The sequence below is a fragment of the Armigeres subalbatus genome, chromosome 2, assembly GCF_024139115.2.
Source record: "Armigeres subalbatus isolate Guangzhou_Male chromosome 2, GZ_Asu_2, whole genome shotgun sequence".
NCBI lineage: Eukaryota > Metazoa > Arthropoda > Insecta > Diptera > Culicidae > Armigeres > Armigeres subalbatus.
Genome location: NC_085140.1, coordinates 242,081,313 through 242,101,401, shown reverse-complemented (window position 1 = coordinate 242,101,401; position 20,089 = coordinate 242,081,313). Strand labels below are relative to the sequence as shown.

General features: G+C 36.2%; 1 protein-coding gene across 1 annotated transcript in view; it reads left to right on the top strand.

Moving 5' to 3' along the window:
• The window catches only part of LOC134209638 (uncharacterized), a 93,780-nt gene that overhangs the window by 71,767 nt on the left and 1,924 nt on the right, over window positions 1-20,089 (top strand). The window contains exons 9-10 of the mRNA XM_062685631.1: window positions 19,451-19,624; window positions 19,695-20,000. Coding sequence (XP_062541615.1) covers window positions 19,451-19,624; window positions 19,695-20,000 — 480 coding nt within the window. The remainder of the gene's footprint in view (window positions 1-19,450; window positions 19,625-19,694; window positions 20,001-20,089) is intronic.

The following is a 20,089-nucleotide window of genomic DNA, read 5'->3' as shown; positions in this document are numbered from 1 at the left end:
ACCAAACAGTTTTTCATGAAAAGTTCCTACTGTTGAGAAAACCCGCGTTAGATGTCTTTCGCCACACAAACTTCAGGAGTTTAACTCATGCTGGCTATTATCAGCGCCTGAAGATGGCAGCGGCGCGTAGCAAACCAGCCACAGTATGTCGTTCATCCTTCATATTCACCAAAATTTAGTGATTTACGATTCTTTCACCTCATCTCATCCGTAAAATTGTCGTTCAATCCATTAAGAAAACCTGACTTAATCCACCTACAGTGAATAAGACCCTTAAGACTCTTACACTTTTGAAACGTTGTGGGTACAGTGCATATTACAATTTCTATGCATAAATATGACCTTTATTTGGATAAGAAAAAAGGTTTCTATGCTTGACCAAGCCCGATGGTTTGCAACCGTTGGAGCCCGAAAGAGTTCAAATCGAACCATAGGACAGGGCTGGTAGCGACCGAAGCCACTCAAAATAGTGACTTTAGTGACCAAAGCTGATGAAAAAAGGGAGCAAATAGTGACTTTCAGTTGCAGAAAAAGTGACCAAATAGTGACTTCCAATTTCAATTGCAAGTTCGACGAAATATTTTTGGGTCGAAGGAGAATATTTTTCGTAATTTGGCGGAAAACATCTTTCGCTCACCACTCTTTTCTCTTAGAACGAACTCAGAAGAGAAACGAAAATCGTACTTGCTAACTTTTATCTACTTAGAAACTAAGTAAAATTATTGCCCTCTCTTTTAACCCCACGGAAAATTTAATCAAAATCAATAAAAAGCAAGACAACTCAAAACTATGAGTAGTCGTCAAGCAAATCAAATTTTACGCCAGTGGAAGTGAGCGAAATATGGTTATCACTCTTAAGGACACTCCTCACGAAATCAAAATTTGAAAGTACTCGCGTTTTCAAGGGCACACCACTCGATATGGAAGCAATGCACAACTGTCATTTTTATAATTTCAGATTGGCTGCGTCGCAGCAGGCGTAATGGCAGTACTTTGAAATTTGGATTCCGTGATAAGGGCAAACCTGTTTTTTTTCCTGAGAATTATTTGTCGGCGAAAATCTGCATGAATGAGCATTCTCTTCTCGTGAGAATGAGTGAAAATTACGATCATTGGATTAGCTGAACACCTACTTAAGAAAGATGCAGAGAACTCTACGATTTATCATAGGTTTCACGGATGTTTTTGGAATTTTTAGTGAGACAGGAACAAAATGCGAGTGTTACAAACATGCGATCATGGGCAGTTTAGTTCTTGGTAAAACAGAGGAGAATCAAGTCTCCCAAGGAATCAAGTCTCCCCACCTTCCCATACTGCATAAAGTTTGAGTCTAAAAAAATTCGAAACCGACAGGTCTCTTGCTTGCATAACTGTATACCAATTTATAAATTGTGAAGTAAAACACCTTCAATTAGCTACTGGTGAAATGCCAATAAGAGCAGCGAGTTAAATGGCTGGTGATGTTTCAGAGTCATTTTTCCAAGATCCGTAATGTCATTTCCACCATGCACAAAGCATCTTCCGATGGATTTATGTAACACTTTATAAAAAAAAATCTTAGTCAATAGTTTCAAAATAGTTGACTTTAGTGACTTGAGGTCAAAAAAAGAGACTTTTTAGTGACTAGCCCGAAAAAAGTGACCCGCTACCAGGCCTGTGGCTGAGATATTGATGTGGCAATATTTTATTAGTTTTCTAAAAATATGCCTCATGTTCGTAATTCACAGATATCTCTGAAACCGAAAATCCGATTGCAAAAAAAAAAATATTTGGTGGTTCAATGACAAAGCCACTGCTTTCGTTTAAAGAGAAAATTATGCAAAACGACAACAGACAGCTGAGATCATTACGTCACATTATTTTGCCAGTGTTGTGAACAAAATACGTCTAATGCTTTATGTTCGTATTTCACAGATATCTCTGGAACTCAACATCTGATTGCCAAAAAAATTAATGGGTTTTATCGCGAAGAAATAGCTTTCGTATAAAAATGTAAGCGTGCAAATCGGATCACATACACATCATTATGTGACATTATTTTATTAGTTTTCTGAAAATGCACTCTCTGAAACTAAATGCCCGATTGACAAAATCGGTTCACAGATGGCTGAGAACTTGATATGATTTTTTTGTAACGCACACACACGCACACGTGCACACACAGATACATACATGTGCTCAGCTCGTCGAGCTGAATTGATTGGTATATGTGACTTGGGTCTCCGGGCCTCGGATAAAAAGTCGATTTTTCAAGTGATCTTAATACCCTTCTTAGGGTGTAAGAAGGGTAACAACAAACAACAACGCGTTCACCATTATTTTACATACAATTGAGTCATTTTACACAAACATTCTCGCTTTTTGCCCCAGGCCCATATTAAAAACATTTTTTGAAATGCGTTAGAAAGTCATAAGCACCTTGTTGTTTTGAATAGGAGATCATTGTGAAACGCAGCTGGTTTTGTAAATTTTGCATCTATACGCTAAATGGTTCGGTATTCTTGTTTATATTGGACACATATAATAATCAGCAATAAAAAAACACTTATTTTTATACACACTATTCATAGTTTTAACTTAACTCAATAGCCTCGATTATGCAATGCAATGCAGTGGAATGGCGGGAGTGGCAGAAATTTGTTGGAAAATGTGGGCTAGTTCATCAAACATATTGTTTCCGTAGCCGTCTTGCTCCACTACGATGGAGAATTACCGGATATTTCAAATGTCACAGGGGATCCAAATAGGTCTGATATATTTTTTGAGCAGATGCTGACCTGTAAAGAAGATGATTCTTAAACACAATTTCTACAAACACGAACGGAAGCTTAAGTCTACAAACTTATCTTAAAATAAGCTTTATTCCTTTATTAAAATTCAACATTTTAATTAACGATTTCTATAAACCAGATAAACGAATACACAATACTTCAGCAGTCGCCATAATGGTTATTAACTAAATCGATCGTTAACTACACTGAAAAAAACTTTGTAGTGTTCCTTTGGCAGAAGGAAGGTCGTGTGATATGTGCCATCACAAATATTGCCCTCCGCTCGCTTTCAAATCGACTTCTATAAAAACATTCTTCATGCCTGCCGTATCCTAACTGAACTATCAATTCTATACTTTCGCCTCTAATTCTATCATAAACATGTACGTCTGAGTTTGGAAGATGATATTAGCATTTCCATATCATTGTAAATCGTGTAGTTACGTAGAAGTCATTAATTTAATAAAAATATTATTTTTACTGATTTAGACTTTTACCAGATTCTTGACCGATGCACTATCGTTTGCAACCATAAACGAGGTAGGGCTTTATGACCCAATTGCTCCTTAGCCGTGCGGTAAGACGCGTGACTACAAAGCAAGACCATGCTGAGGGTGGCTGGGTTCGATTCCCGGTGTCTGTCTAGGGAATTTTTGGATTAGAAATTGTCTCGACTTCCCTGGGCATACAAGTATCATCGTGATATACGAATGCAAAAATGGTAACCTGTCTTAGAAACCTCGCAGTTAATAACTGTGGAAGTGCTTAATGAACACTAAGCAGCGAGGCGCCTCTGTCCCAGTGTGAGGATGTAATGCCAATAAGAAGAAGAAGAACAATTGCGACATATGCCGAGTTATTTCAAAACAAATAGGCATGTTTTACACATAGCAAGAATAGCTTCAATGTCTGTGCTTTGTGCTTTTACGTCATTTATGCTTCAAATGCTATCGCTCCGCAGCAGCGCCCTACCATGGACAGAGAAAGAAACTCAATATTCAAAATGACAGCTGTCCTGTCGTTGCTAAATGTGCAGTACTAGATTGCCAGCGCATATCGCACTGCAGCGGATGCAAACGATCGGACGAGGCCCTTCTACTTCGTTCACAGCAAACGAACTGTAAACATCTTCAAAGACGGTCGTAGTCGTGTGTGAGTTTAGTGATAAACGAAAAATTTAAATCAATATAAAATAGGGGTTGGTTTGATTAGAATGTGAGTAATAAGGAACTGATTGCACATTTATTACATTTCTAGTCCCTTGAGAACTCATGCTTCATTCTTTGGGGGTTTGAAATAACTTGGTACATTAACAAATTCTCATTCAACATTCTTAGTCATGTTCTTTAAGTGTATAATGCAATTTGTGACAACGAAAATTAAACGCAATGCCATCAATCATGCAAATCATTGTGTAGCCCTGGCCAATACATACATTGAACTCAGAAGTTTTTTGAATCCAATAGGTATAAGAAGGTGAAACAAGTGCAAAGCATTCGTGAGAACTGGGGATCAGATGCCCATGTTAAGGAAAAAACATTTTAGTGCCGAAAAGGAACCGTAGGGTAAATTAAATATTTTGGACAAGTCTGAATCGTAGATGGCTGAAGAAAAGTGAGCCAAAACGTGTAACGTAAAAATGTTTTTTTTTTTATTTTAACGTCACCGAAAAAAGCCAATCAAAATAAATTAATGAATTCCACGGTGATTACCCTGTTACCCCTGTAGCGCAACTCTACCGGTTTGTGGGATAGAAAATATAGATTTGTTGGACTGAAAACTTTGTTATCAACAGACAGTGAAAATGATAAGATAAGAAATATGATAATCCACCGGGTGTAAAGGCTTGTTATTGTATCGAAAACTGCAAGTGAAACTCATAGAACATTTGAAGATTTCGTTATGATAAATATTGATTTGTGGGATAGAAAATATAGATTTGTTGGACTGAAAACTTTGTTATCAACAGACAGTGAAAATGATAAGATAAGAAATATGATAATCCACCGGGTGTAAAGGCTTGTTATTGTATCGAAAACTGCAAGTGAAACTCATAGAACATTTGAAGATTACTAAATGATCGATAACATCCTTGTTTGTAATGTTAATGACAAAGCAAACAATTTTTCAAGCAGAAGTGATCAATTTTCTTGAACAAAAACTTCTAAGAATGCCGTCATTTTAAAATACGATGGATAAATAGATGCATCTGAGTGTTGAATTCCATATACCTGCTGAAACTCAAATGTGTGCAAAAAAAAGTGAAACGATGCATCGAACTACCCTTGGTTCTGTTGCTCGCCCGTCAAGGTCGAATGGCATTATTACCTGTGGCGTAAGACGTTTGCTATATGAGTAAAGGAGATACACCAGTTGTGACGACTGGCTATTTAATAGGTTTTGTTGTTCCATAGCAGCGTTTCTCAAGCCCTATGTGATCGTTGTGTGCGACATGGGTTTATAGCGAAAGTATATTAATTAGATCGATTGTTTCTTCCATAATGCATGAGAAAAGCATCATCACTGCTAGGTGGCTTAACACTAGGTTTTACACGATTCTTCGAAATTTGGTCTTCAAATTATTCATAATTTCCTAGGAAGATTCATCAAAATTCCCTTGGCGAATTATTTGAATTTTCCTCAGTAAATTCTTCGGAATTTCATAGTGAAATTATATCTGGAAATTCTCCGGAAACCCTCGGAAAATTCCTCGAATTTTCGCGGCGTAATCATTCTAATATTTCAAGACTCAATCGATCGAACTACCTAAAAGGTGGTCTTATAATTATGATTGATGGTTTTCATTTTGTGTCATTTTTCAAGTGCGATGAATTGAAGCAAAACATTGGAAAGAGGCGAGTGTCATACTTTATTATTTAGGGTTACTGCTCCTGGACTTCATCTCATAGCTCCGATATTGGTCTCACGAAAAACAAAGCAATGAAAAGGCATTTTGTTTGTTTATTATTTTTGGGATTTTTTTCAGCAGTGAGCATGCATGTTAGCAAAAAGAAGCAACGAAATTGGTGCGGAATTTCTTTGTTTCGCGATGAGATGAATATATGTACAGTGAGATGGAAAACGGAACAGTTCCCCTAGTACATTATTTAAGTGTATTTTGTTATGTCTTGTCTTAGCACATGCACAGCCAGTATTGAAAAGCATCCTGGAAATGTCGGTTGTATTTCCGAGCATTTTCTTGTCTGCATAAATATTTGCAGCAGATCATAAATATGACACAAGTATTAAAACGGCCAGGCCCATCAGGCTTGAATTTGGGAGACAATCCATAACTCCCCGGTAATCAGATTATTTAGTAATGAATCCAGCTTTTCGCGCACGATAATGGCGGCTCTATGGGTTTAAAAGTGTATCCGTCCCTGTACTTCTTTGACATCTGGCTTGGGTTTGACATTCCGTTTTCCTCCTGTTCCAGGATGAGGGAAGAGGGTAATCGAAATGTCAAACCCAAGTCAGATGTCAAAGAGGTACAGGGACGGATACACTTCTAAAACCACAGAGCCGCCATTACCGTACGCGAAAAGCTGGATAATATGATCGTGGGCCCTCCTTAGCCGTGCGGTAAGACGCGCGGCTACAAATGCCAGACGCGCGGTGGCTGGGTTCGATTCCCGGTGCCGGTCTGGGCATAAAAGTATCATTGTGCTAGCCTCATGATATACGAATGCAAAAATGGTAACCTGGCTTAGAAACCTCGCAGTTAATAACTGTGGAAGTGCTTAATGAACACTAAGCTGCGAGGCGGCTCTGTCCCAGTGTAGGGATGTAATGCTAGTAAGAAGAAGAAGAAATAACATGATCAACGAAGAGTTTTGAATCTACGAAAGGATGAAACGAGGACAGCCGTAACAACCGTTTCACATTCAGGGGGAAAGATGATTGACGAATCGTTGGGAGTGACTTTGCTAAGAAGATTAATGTACACTCCTTGGGTCCTCGACGTCTTGGGATGGGACACAGTTTTTAGTCTAGTGCCCTAGTTTATACACTGATGGGCAAAAGTATTCGCATAAATTCAGATTGATTAATATGAAAACATGACGAATACTTATGTACATCAGTGTACAATAGGCCTAGGTTTAAGCGCCATTACTCGCTCTCTGGAACGAGAAAAAGAAAAAGAAACAAAAGCGATGAAAAACAAGCAAAAACTCATAAGACGATAAATTTATACCATATTTTTACTTACAATCTCCATATTTTCCATGCTTGGAATCGTTCTTTTTTAATAGGAGGTCGTCAGTTGCATTCTAGCAAAAATTCCGCTTGAAGCCCTTTCAAAACATTTTAACAACAGCCACTACACCTGATGGTATAATTGCAATATTTCCATTATCAGGCGTTGCTGCGTGTTTGTATCAATGTAATATTGCATATACACTAGTGACATCTGCTGTTCGATATCGTAAGCTTTCAATGTTCCTTCCACACACACGAGGTGGAGAACAGTCTTGAAGAAATTGAAAGTATACAGCTAGAATTTAGTATGGAGGTACAATGAAATCTCTTTTATTGTTTAGAACTGTAAAACAAGTCGTGGGAACAAAAAATCTAAAAATTATTTGTTGCTTTTTGACCTAGGTTTCATATTGATGCGATGCGTGGTTAATGAGAACGGATGAATTGTCCATACAAGGAAATTCATTTTACTTTAAATGTTGTGGCGCCATCTCGTTCAAACAGCACCTTTGTCTTTGCCTTATTACTCCCGTCAAAACACAATTTATTGAAATTGCTCACCACAAATTATCGCGAATTTGAGTAAGAGGTAAAAATGAAGAAACGAAAAAAAATCAAGAAAGCAGATTTTCGTTTATTTTCCATGTAGAGATGTCGTAAAATCCCGATTAATCGATTAGTTACTAATCGATTACTCTTGATTCTTGTCGATTATTGAATCGATTAATCATTGTATAGTAATCGATTCAAAATTAATCGATTATCACAACGATGAATCGATTAATCGAAATAATCAATTAATTTTCGACATCCTTATGATGTCGTAAAATTCTGATTAATCGATTAGTAACTAATCGATTACTCACGATTCCTCTCGATTATTGAATCGATTAATCGTTGGGTAATAATCGATTCAAAATTAATCGATTATCACAACGATGAATCGATTAATCGAAGTAATCGATTAATTTGCGACATCTCTATTTCCATGTTCATTCTAGAGAAAAGAGGAGTGAGTCAGAGATGTTTTTCACCACAAACTAAGAAACATTGTTCTCGAGCAGATGGCGATGTTCCAGGTAGGGTAAATCACTACTTGGGCCTATGGACCCCATTCCCGGCTCACTGCACAGAAAGCTAATGATTTATACTGTTTAGTAGCCGTAGGTTTATGATTGATCATTTTAAAAAAGTCTCCTATTTATTTCGCACAATACTCAATATTTTTCAACCATTTATTTCACTCCTAATCGATCCAATTATAGAAAATAAAAATGTAGATTTCAAACTTTTGCTCTTCGTTGCAACACCACTGAGCCGGAGTGATTCTTTCCACTTTTACAAAACGGTATCATCAAATAAACACCTACCTGAAAATCGTCACAGTGCTCGATACAACCATTGCTTCAGGCAGTTTATCACCACACAATAATGCTAAACTCACGCACTTCAATCTTTTGTAATTGTTCGTATCACTAGATTTTATATAAACATATTGGAATACATTTAAAAATGTATCCACAAACCGAACAAAAAATCACCTCGGCCCAAGAACTTCTAGCTGTACAGTGCTGCCAAAAGGCCATAAGTCTTATTTTAGTATGAAGATAATCCTTCATCGTTAATAGGAAAACTGTCTAATACGTTGACGCTATCATGTTATTTATAATTCTCTCGATTTCAAAAGGTGGAAAAGTTATTGTTTTTAAGTGTTTGGAAGAAATTTGGATGAGTAAATATATCTTCTCAACCAAATAAAAATGATTATGAATAATACCATCTGGCATCTTGTTGTCGTGGAACGTGCATATTTTGTTTACGTCGCATTTTCTACCGTCCCGAGAGAGAGAATGAGAGTAAGATGTTGAGAGATTGAGTAAAATATTGCGTATGCCGAGGAGATTTTGGGTATGCCGGATAAGCAATCGCCTATGACTGAAATGAGTGCTGCACCATGTTAATTTAAATCAAATAAAAGCTTTTTCAAGCGGTATTTAGCAAGAATAACTATTTTTGAAGCAGAGGTGAACCCCATCGCAATATTACACGACCCACAAAATTCAGAAAAGTTGCCCCTAGTCATAAATATCCATTAAATAATGCAGTCGTGCGCATGTTAGGCCGGGAATGGGGTGAGAAACCCTATATTCTGACAAAGAATACAAAGTTGTGAAGTCAAGGCGCAGACTGTCTTATACTAATTGGCGCTTTGATGTTGCATGAAGAAGAAGAAGCAAAAAGATGATAATCGAAAAAATCTCCACGGGGAACCATACGGAGAAGGTTTTAAAACTCTTCTCAAAAATTCTAGAAGCAATTTAATCAAAAACGGTAAGCAGTACGGGGTTGGACTTTTCTTCTACTGTATAATAAACACAATATTTCTATTCGAAATTTTATTTTCTAATATTATACTTAAAACATAGTATAAGAAAAGTCCAACCCCGTTTTTAATTAAATTGCCTTTAGAATTTTTGAGAAGAGTTTTAAAAACTTCTCCGTATGGTTTCCCATGGAGATTTTTTCGATTATCATCTTTCTACTTCTTTTTCTTCATGCAACATCAATGCGCCAATGGCACACTGGTGGTATTCGTACCATGGTACAAGTTGTACCACTAGTGTGTCACCTTTATAGATAGTGGAATATATAGATGAGCGAAGATAAATCCTCTGTCTCCAAACGAACTGTCAAACGTGTCTCCAAACGAGCATGACGTCACGATTTCAATGGAAACGTTAAGGGCTGTGACGTCATATGCGCGTGTGCACGGGCAAAAAAATTGACTCAGCCATGCTTTCGCTCATCTATAGATTCTACTATCTATAGTCACCTTGTACCATGCTGGTACAACGTGGAAAACCATGGTACAATATGTACTAGGGTATATAACCGTGGTACTTGTACCACCAGTGTGTCTTTAGTATTAATATCCTTGGCAAAACTAACGATTTTTTTCCTTTATTTGAGTGATTTTTTATTATTATAATAAGTTCATCACTAAGAAACAAACGAAATTGTACATGGTTGAATGCATGAAAATATGGGTTTTGCCATTTATTTGTTAACACAGGAGTATGGATTCATGTTGCTGATTTAGCCAGTTCTCGTAACTCTTTTTATGATATTGGCTTTTAAGCATTTATACAATTATTCGGCCTATATTAAAATTGGATAAAAATGCTGATTCAATGTCGCATTCGGATGATGAGCTATATAACATTAAGTGTATTTTGTTATGTGTTATCAAATTCCAGTGAAATGCTGGTGTCGCGCAAATTTGCTGAACAAAACAAAAATGTTTGCCACTGAAGACTTCTACAATGGCATTCCACGGAGGCATGCCAGTCGATCCTGAGCGACCATTTCGAAAATATCTTAAACTTTGCACAGTTTTTCAATTTCATCTAAATCGTCATTTTTCGATATCAAATCTTCATATTGAGTCACGGCTAACTTTTCAAAAGGGTGTATGTGAAAATGGTTCAAAAATGTTTAAAAAGCTGCACAACAAAAACGGAATGTTCGATTGTTATGATTTTTTCAGCAAAGTTAGACAACTAAATGATAAGAAAATGTGCACAGTAAAAAAAAGTTTTTTTACCTTTAACCTTTTGTCACAAAAACTCAATTATCTCAAAACCCTATCTTTTTACGAACGTATTTTTTTAGGGAAAACGGTCCATTATATTGGCTATCTACCATAAAAATTTGGTGATGGTAAACTAATAAACAAAAAAGTTATGACATTTCAAACATTTCACAATTTTCACATGCAGCAAAAAAAAATTTTTTTTTTCGTGTAAGTTATTTCGAGAATTGCAGTTTGATGCAGATTTTATTGTTAAGGGCTTTGCGTGATTTAAACAAGTTGTTTTCATGATATTTTGATTTAATTATTTATAGCATCTATAACTTGATCTATAAGAAACTTAGACACGATCCAGTGTTGTGATCAAAAGTATTGATAATGTCATAATTGTCATTGTACGTGACTGGCGAAAAATTCTTTTAATAGTTTTGAAACCTGTTGATAATAAGAAACATATCAGAAATGTTATTTTTAGGACAAAAGCTGCAAAATCAAAGATTTATATACACGTATACGTCTATAGTTTACCTGCAAAAAATATACCTCTTAGAGAATATACTTTATGATCGGGAGGAAACGGGTATCTTCAACAACAACAGATGCATGATAGGTACATACCATGACAATGCTCACGAAAAAGCAAAAAAATTACTACCACTAAGGTTGTTAAACATCTTATGGTAATTTTTTTGTTCAGTCAAGCAAATGACACCAAACTAGTCAGTAAAAACTTAAAAGTGATTTTGTTTATTGGAATATAGCGAACAACATGAGTAGCCGCTTTCTCAACTGTTGTAGGCCGTTTGATGGAAAAAAGTGTTCAAAAGAGTTACGAAATCTCACCGAAAGCACCATAGCTAAACTGAAAGCGACTGGTTATGCTCCAATGTCCACATTGAATACAAATTTACGCATTTGCACGTCCTGTCGTCTAAACGTTGACAAAAGAGCAAAGAATATAAAGAATATAACGAACAACATGAGTAGCCGCTTTCTCAACTGTTGTAGGCCGTTTGATGGAAAAAAGTGTTCAAAAGCGTTACGAAATCTCACCGAAAGCACCATAGATAAACTGAAAGCGACTGGTTATGCTCCAATGTCCACATTGAATACAAATTTACGCATTTGCACGTCCTGTCGTCTAAAGGTTGACAAAATAGCAATCTGATCATCGGTTGAGCATAGCGCAGGAAGTTCGAAAACGACAACAACTGAGGAATTGCCAGATGTACCGACAACAACTGAGGAATTACCAGAAGTATCAAGTGCTGAGAGCCTTGCCACCGTACCATCATAGCGCATGGCCACACGAACAAGTTTAGCCAAAGAACGTGAGCATCCAATTAAAACTGCGAAAGAACTTTTTGATTGGGCGAATCGTAGAAAAAAAAGATTTAACCAAATTATCATTTTGTTTTATTACTACTGAAGAGTACGAAATAAAGGCTTCAGAGCTCAGCGAGCAATATAATAATGCAAAAACGATCCAAGGAACCCAAAAATTTAACTGTTTCATTCCATTGTCGGAAAATAAAATTAAAGCAAAACTATACTCAAACTGTGCTGATAATAATTCAAAAGTGTTCGATATTGTAAAAAAAATTGAATGAAAAATAAATAAAAAATAAGTATTAATAAACTGTTTTCATGATATCATAACCCATACCGAAATTCAAACCCAAAACTCTTAGAGTTTCTATAACAACATTGTGTAAATGCCACATTTAATTTAATAATTAGGATAATATGATAGATCGAGTAGAGAGACTCATCGATCATTCCCTGCAAAAAAATATTCTGGTGCTGATATTAAATGTCAAATCTAAGATTATTTTGTGATCTGTTAATTCATTTTGATTTATTTATACATATAATATACATAATATCGATGAATACATAAATAAGGAATATCATAAAAACAACTTGTTTAACTCACGCAAGGCCCTTAACAATAAAATCAGCATCAAACTGCGATTCTTGAAAAAAAATATACGGAATTTTTTTTTGTTTACTATGTGTGAAAATTGTGAAATGTTTGAAATGTCAAAATGTCAAATTAGTTTACCATCATCAAATTTTTATGGTAGATAGCTAATATACATAATGGACAGTTTTCCCTAAAAAAATTACGTTCGTAAAACGATAGGGTTTTGAGATATTTGAGTTTTTGTGACAAAAATGATATTTCCTAAAGCAAAAAAAAAAAAAATTTACGGTTTACATTTTTTTAAGAATCACCATTTAGTTGTCTAACTTTGCTGAAAAAATCATAACAATCGAACATTCCGTTTTTGCTGTGCAGCTCTTTGAATATTTTTGAACCATTTTCACATACACCCTTTTGAAAAGTTAGTCGTGACTCAATAAAAAGATTTGATATCGAAAAATGACTATTTAGATGAAATTGAAAAACTGTGCAAAGTTTTAACTCAATAGAAAATCATGAATTAAAAATTTTGTTAAATTTTGATGCAGTTGCTTGGAATCGCTCAATATATAAACGTTTTTTTTTTCATCAATTCATGAGTATTTTATTTATTTATATTTTATTTTTTTTCCATTTCTAAATAGTAGCCCACAACAGGGTACAATTTTTTTAGCCGCAAAGCAACACATCATATAAAAAGATTATTTTTTCCGTTTGTGTAAAATAATATTGTCGGCGTAGCACCAAGTTAGAATTCGGAAGTCGGGACTTCCGAACCGAACTTTCTTCCGAAGTTTTATTTGTCAAACTAATTGATGCGTTGTTTAGCGCATCTTTAGGCGAATCCAGCGCACTACTTCCGAAGTTGGGAAAGTTGCCTGTATCTGGAGAAAAATCCAACTTCGGTATAAAAAGCGGTATAAATTTATTCCGGATACACAATATAAGGTAGATGTACCAGTCGTGGCTATAGCAGCAGTTGTCGCACTAGTGCATTATACACGGCACAGTGGTACAGGACATCACCACAAAACGCTTCTGATCAGTGAACCATATTTATATGACACGATAACAACTTTAATTTTCTCCAAATCAAACAAACCATAATTGTAAAAAACGATTTTTCTTATTTTTGGTCATCCTTTGCACCAGTTGTGGCACTAGTGGTCCCATTATGGCCAATCCCATAAGAAAACAATTGGATTTTCCATAATTGGAACCAAAACTAAGAATAGTGCCACAACTGGTACATAAGCATAAGCGTCCCATGTCAGTTTTCTTCAACTTGAGTAATACGCCGTTGAATTTTTCAAATTCGTTTTACATGGACAAATACAAAAAATTCTAATAAATTAATAAAACCAGCAAACTTTCTGAAAATTTGGCACAATATTCTGTATCTGCAATGTATGCTATCCCAAGTAACATTTCAAGTTTTATTCCGCTCTAGGAATGGTTTTCAAGATCGACTTACAAGAACTGACAATAAAACCCATTACTACAGGATTACCTTCTGATGACCACTATAAGAGTAAGATATGTCCAAATGGCCCTCTCTAGATTACCACTATAAACCTCTTATAAGAGTATATAAAAATCCGTTTCAAACCGCCCGCAAAAAAGGGAATTTGGCTGCGGCAGCTGTTAAAAATGTTGCTTTAAAAAGAGAAACAAAATCTTGCAAACAAATAATAACAAACAAAAGTGTTGATGAAAATCATGATGAGGATGACTACAAAATAATACAAGTTTTTTCCCAATGTACTTTCATGGAAATGAGGTGCGCGCTCGATTTCATGGTGAAAGTTAGAGCAAAAATGAGATTAAGCACTACGCGCCCGCAAAATAGTATAGTTTTGGGCAATGAATTTAAAATTATTATTACATCAATAACGTAAATCTTCACTAAATTAATTGATATTACAACCAAATATGTTTGTTTTTTATATCTTTTACCAAAAACGTGCCTTTTGCGGCGAAAACACCGTCTAATCATAAATTCCAGTAATAAATTTCACTGACTTGAAGATGGTTCTCCATTTCCAATATGGCCATCATAGATTTCGATCAGAAAAATGTTGCTCTTATTAAACACCGTTATAAACCCTTTGCAATGTAAATATTCTTATTGGGGTTATTCATTTGACCACATTACGGCCCAAAATTATGGCTTTGATCAAGCTTTGAAAATTGGGCTCATCATGCTCTTCGTTGCAACTGTAGAGCTGCTAACAAGACCAGTCGGCATTTGACGTTTGAAGCTTTTCGAGCAGATTTATTAGAGGTTTATTGACAGCAGTAAGATCGTCAATAAATCTGAGCAACTAGCCATGGTGACTGCCGTCATAAATCCGCTATAAGAATTAAATAAATCTAACAAGCATGAAAATTGTTACTTGGGTATGGAACTATAAAATGGACCATAATTATATTTATTTTTTTTGTGAAAAAGTTTACCAAAATCTGGAATGTGACTGTTATGCGAATAAATAACAAGATGGGGTAACACAAGTGAGTTTTGATTTTCAAATTTCTAGAACAAAGCCTATTATTTTACCAGTTTTTCTTAAATATGAGATCATTTTTAGCTTATTGCTGGAAGAAAATGAAAATCGTCGAGAATCGACATGGTTCGGGAACTATGAATTGTCGAGATGAACCAAGTATTGCCAGCATATCAGCTCGTTCATTGCCTTCAATGCCACAATGACCAGGAACCCAAAACAGGTTCGCTTTGTCACGACTACCCAAGGTTTGCAGTGACTGAACGCATTCCCAAACGAGTTTAGATGTGCATCTTGCTGATTTCAGAGCATTCAATGCTGCTTGACTATCAGACATTATGCAAATATTTGAATGCCTGTAACTTCAGCGTAAGCATAAATTAGAGCATTTAAGAATAGCCTGAACTTCAGCTTGAAAAACAGTTGGCCACTTTCCCATGGGAATCGAAATATTCGTCCCTGGGCCAGTCACGCCTGCTTTAACTTGATTGTTTAGCTTTGAACCATCGGTGTAAAACACAATAGATTCTGAACGAAGATTTGATCCACCAAATGTCCATATGCTTCACTCAAGATTAATTACATCAAAATATCGATAAAAGTTGTATCTTCTCCTCATCCAATCATCGTTGTTTGTGATCAGTGAGTTGATACTTATTTTGCTTAGAATACTAAGATGGTTAAGTCACCTTAGAAGAGGTTTGAATCTCTTTTGATCTTCAAAGCACTCTTCTCTGCTTCTAATTGAATAAATTGATCCAATGGTAGCACGTGGAGCAAAGCGTCTAGTGCTGTGTTCGGCGTGCTTCTCATCGCACCAGTTATTGAAAGAGTAGCTACAACTTTTTCCAACTTTTTCTGTACCACCCTTTCTTTTGTTTTTGGCCATCATACTAACGCGGCGTATGATATTCTGTGTTTCACAATCGCCGTATAAATTCATTGAATCATTTTTGGCTTTAGTCCCCACTTTTCACCGAACGTCGCCTTACTTATCCATAAAGCATTTGTAGCTTTGCTTAATGCTTCTTCAAGATGTAAGTTCCAATTCAGCTTACTGTCAAATCGAACGCCAAGATGCTTGAGTGAGTTTGAAAGTTTCAAATCTGCTCCTTTCAATTTCAAAGTAGGAAAAGAATTAATTCTTCTCCTTGTAAACGCCACTAATGTGGCCTTTGAAGGATTTATGTTTAATCCTTCTTTTTCACACCATAAAGTAATGAAGTTTAGAGCAATTTGCATTCGATTAGAAAAAACACAGTCATATTTTTCTCTCACCAATATAACTATATTATCCGCGAAGCCGATTATTTCGAAGCCTCGAGCTTCCAGTTGTTTGAGAAGATCGTCAACGATATAAGACACCAAAAGAGGTGATAGTACGCCTCCTTGAAGACACCCTTTTACTGCTCTTACACTAATAACACTGATAACATCTCGCCAATCTAGCCAAAATTGCATACATCGAATCCTCGTTTCAACATAGCATTCTTCATTGAACTGTGAGATGTGTAATCGAATGCTTCTTCAATGTCAAGGAACGCTGCAAGTGAAATTTCTTTTGCTTCAAAAGATCTTTCCAACTTTGTAAGTAACTTGTGAAGCGCTGTTACTGAAGATTTACCCTCCTGATATGCAAACTGATTTTTGCTCAGAGGAGTATGCGTTAAATAAGATGATTTTATATGCTCATCTATTATTGCCCGTTGCAGCAATTTTTAGACTCTGGCGCAACTTCGTTTTGCTTCGAATTTTTAGCGTGCACGCCAATACATTCAAACTATCTTTGTAATTGTTTTTTTGTTGTTGTTATTTATCGAACACGCGTGTTTTTGTTTACTCGAAAGACAGCAAACAGTGTAATTTCATTTGTGTGAATGACACGGGGAAAATACTCACGCAAATAAATTTCGCGCAGGAGTCTAATAAGGCGGAATCTGCGCAATAGTTTTTCTATTATGTTTAGTATAATGGGCGATAAGCTAATTGGTCTGAAGGATGTTGGGGATGATTTGTCCTTCTTATTAGCTTTTGGAATAAATATGACACGCACTCCCCACCATGCAGTCGGAATATAGCCTAATATTAAGCTCGATTAGAAAATATTAGTTAGACCGGATGTTAAGATTACTTTTTCTTTCTGTAATAGTACAGAAAAAATTCCATCCCTACCTGGAGGGTTCAAATGAATCAATCGGCCATTCAACTTTCTGTTCAGTAAATATTTCATTGGCTAGAATGCTAGCATTGCTCCTGGTGCATTCATCCCAATGACTTTATTCGTTTGTTGAATATTTCGCCTGGGTCAATTTAAACTAGTTTGCGTAACAGATACATTCTGGCCCTCATGTGAATTGATGTTTGCATCATTACTTCTAATGTTTCATAAGTTGTCTTGGTAAAGACCCGTCATCTTTTTTAATAGTACCAATTGTGTGATCTTTAGCAAGGACTTTCTACTGGAGTACTTTCAATATTTTCACAAGTGTGCCTCCAACTTATGCTTTTAGAGCTACGATTTTCTCTATTGTAGGAAGTGAGGGATTCTTTGTACTGTCCCCACTGTTTTTATTTGTTTTATGATACATTATGATACATCAACAGGCTGTATTGGCCCCAATGATGCTTACTTATAATTAATTACAAAATGCGAAATTACATTATATGGTCAAGTATCATTATCAACTATTCCTAAAAAAAGACCTTTCGCGAATTAGTTGACGGGACAAGTTAAAATCAAAAAGAGATGCAACTCTGTTGAATAGTCTTTGAAGACCGCCGATAGCAACGAACATACCGTAGTTCGTTCGATGCATAGGAGCCCTGAACATCGAACTATTCCTAAGGGATCGGGGTTGCACGTGGTAGTTAATTTGTTCCAGAAGAGAAGGACAGTCGAGTCGTCCTTGTAGTAGATCTGTTATCAGTAATGCCCACTGTTGTATACGTTTAGGCCGGATAGAGAGTTTCCGACTTCAGCACTGTATGAAAAGTATTATGTCTTATTTTACCTATTGAAGATGGGAGGGGAAAAGCATGAGATGAATTTAAAATTCACCACAGGACTGATTGTTGAATCACCTTAAATTATAATTTTTGGGTTATTATGATTATTGAATAATGATAAAACTGTTGATTAATCACTAATGCTCTAATCGGAAGAATCTTTTGAATTTCTACAAGCTGAAGCTCTCTTGAGGTGGTTATACAACAAAGCCACAAATCGGCCATCTTGGAAACCACGTGCTTTTTATAGTAATATTTCAAGAGCATGAGCTGAGAGAACCATGACCCGTAATGCTGGGTTGACACCTTTACGTGGTGTGTTACGGGGTAAGATCTACCACGGTTACATAGCCAGCTACAGGCAAATCCTGACCCAACGATTACCTTCCTCATTATCCAACTCTACAAAAATCTAAAAATTTATCTGATAAATTTCACTAAAGTAATAGCCTGAATTTCGGCGTAGAACTATCCTGGATTTCCCCAGGAAATTCTGCAGGAAAACTCTTCTAAGTTTTCTAAAAAAAACCTATTGGAATTTTTTTTCGGTGTTTCCACTTAAAATTCTTTGGAGCATCTATGGGAAAATTTCCACAGCAACTTCTATGGAAATATTGATCACAAGAAATTCTTCAAAATTTTCACTGGCAATCATTTGCAATTTCAACGGAAAACTCTTTGGCATTTCTAAAGAAAGCTTTCTGAAATTTCCAAGGAAAAATCTATGGAAAGAAAATTCATTGGGATAATTAAGAGAGATTCTTGGGGGGTTCGGATAAGTCTATAAAAGTCTACTAACGGGCGGGGTTTTTTGAAAATGTGAAAATATGGTCTACGTTTGGATACCATGCCGATTTTATTTAAATCTCTTTGAAACCATTTACTGCTTATCATAATACTTTGTAATCAAAAGCTCAATACATTTTTGAAAACTTTGTTACAATTTTGTCATGCACACTGACAATATAATTAAAAATAAATATTTTCCCGCATTCAACAGAACTGTACATTGCAATGATCCATGAATCGAAAGCTATTCATGAACCAGATTATCATAAATCAAACTGACCTGCGATACAGAAGTTTCATTAAACAAATTACACTAAGGTTGAACCTTATCAACGCAAAGGCATAAACATTATTTATTTCTATATAACATTTACAATCTGTGACGAAGGCCATCCAAAACGCATCAATTTCATCGTGATTATTCATTCAAGCATCTGCTGAAATCGCTCTTGCTATTTTATTTCATTGCAGAACACTCCAAAGTACGTACAACTAGCTCCGTCTAACCTGATTCTGAAATTCTTCACCATGCTGTGGTATCGTTGGCAGTTTAACGTTTGAACAAACGCGCGCACATCGACAGTCTTCTTTATTCGTACGATAGGAAATTAATCAACTGCACACCATCGCAGTCGTAGTTGCAGTGGGTTGCAGCACTTAGTTATCACAATCATATCTGCTGCGTAAAACAGCGCAAACCAGCTCCAAAATGTGTTCTTGTTTTTCAGTCATGCAGAAGAAACTGGTTTCTTTTAGTTGTTCGGCTTTCCTGATTCTTTTTGCTATCGTTTTGGGCACATTATGGCCGTCGATGTCTTCTAAGCTGTTACGCGAGGTAGGTCAAGCAGTCATAATAGTCGTCAGCAACTATCGTTGAAATTAATGAACTTCTATCCTACCGACAGAAACTAGTGATCAAAAATGGATCTGTTAACTATCAGAACTGGATCCGGACACCGATCCCGATGTATTTGGAAATCTATCTGTTCAACTGGACAAACCCGCAGGATCTGTTCAAGTATCCGGCGGTGAAGCCTCACTTCCAAGAAATGGGTCCGTATGTGTTCCACGAGGTTCACGATCGCGTCAATCTGATTTGGAACGGGAACAGCACGGTGACATTCAACCAACGGCGAACGTGGAACTTTAACCCTGCATTATCGAAAGGATCTCTCGATGATACCGTGACTAATCTGAATGTTGTTTCGCTGGTAAGTTGAGTCAATCTATCTGTATACACTGTACAGGATGAGTAATGTTTTTCATGAGAGGTCGCTAGGCTATAATTAGCTACTGATAA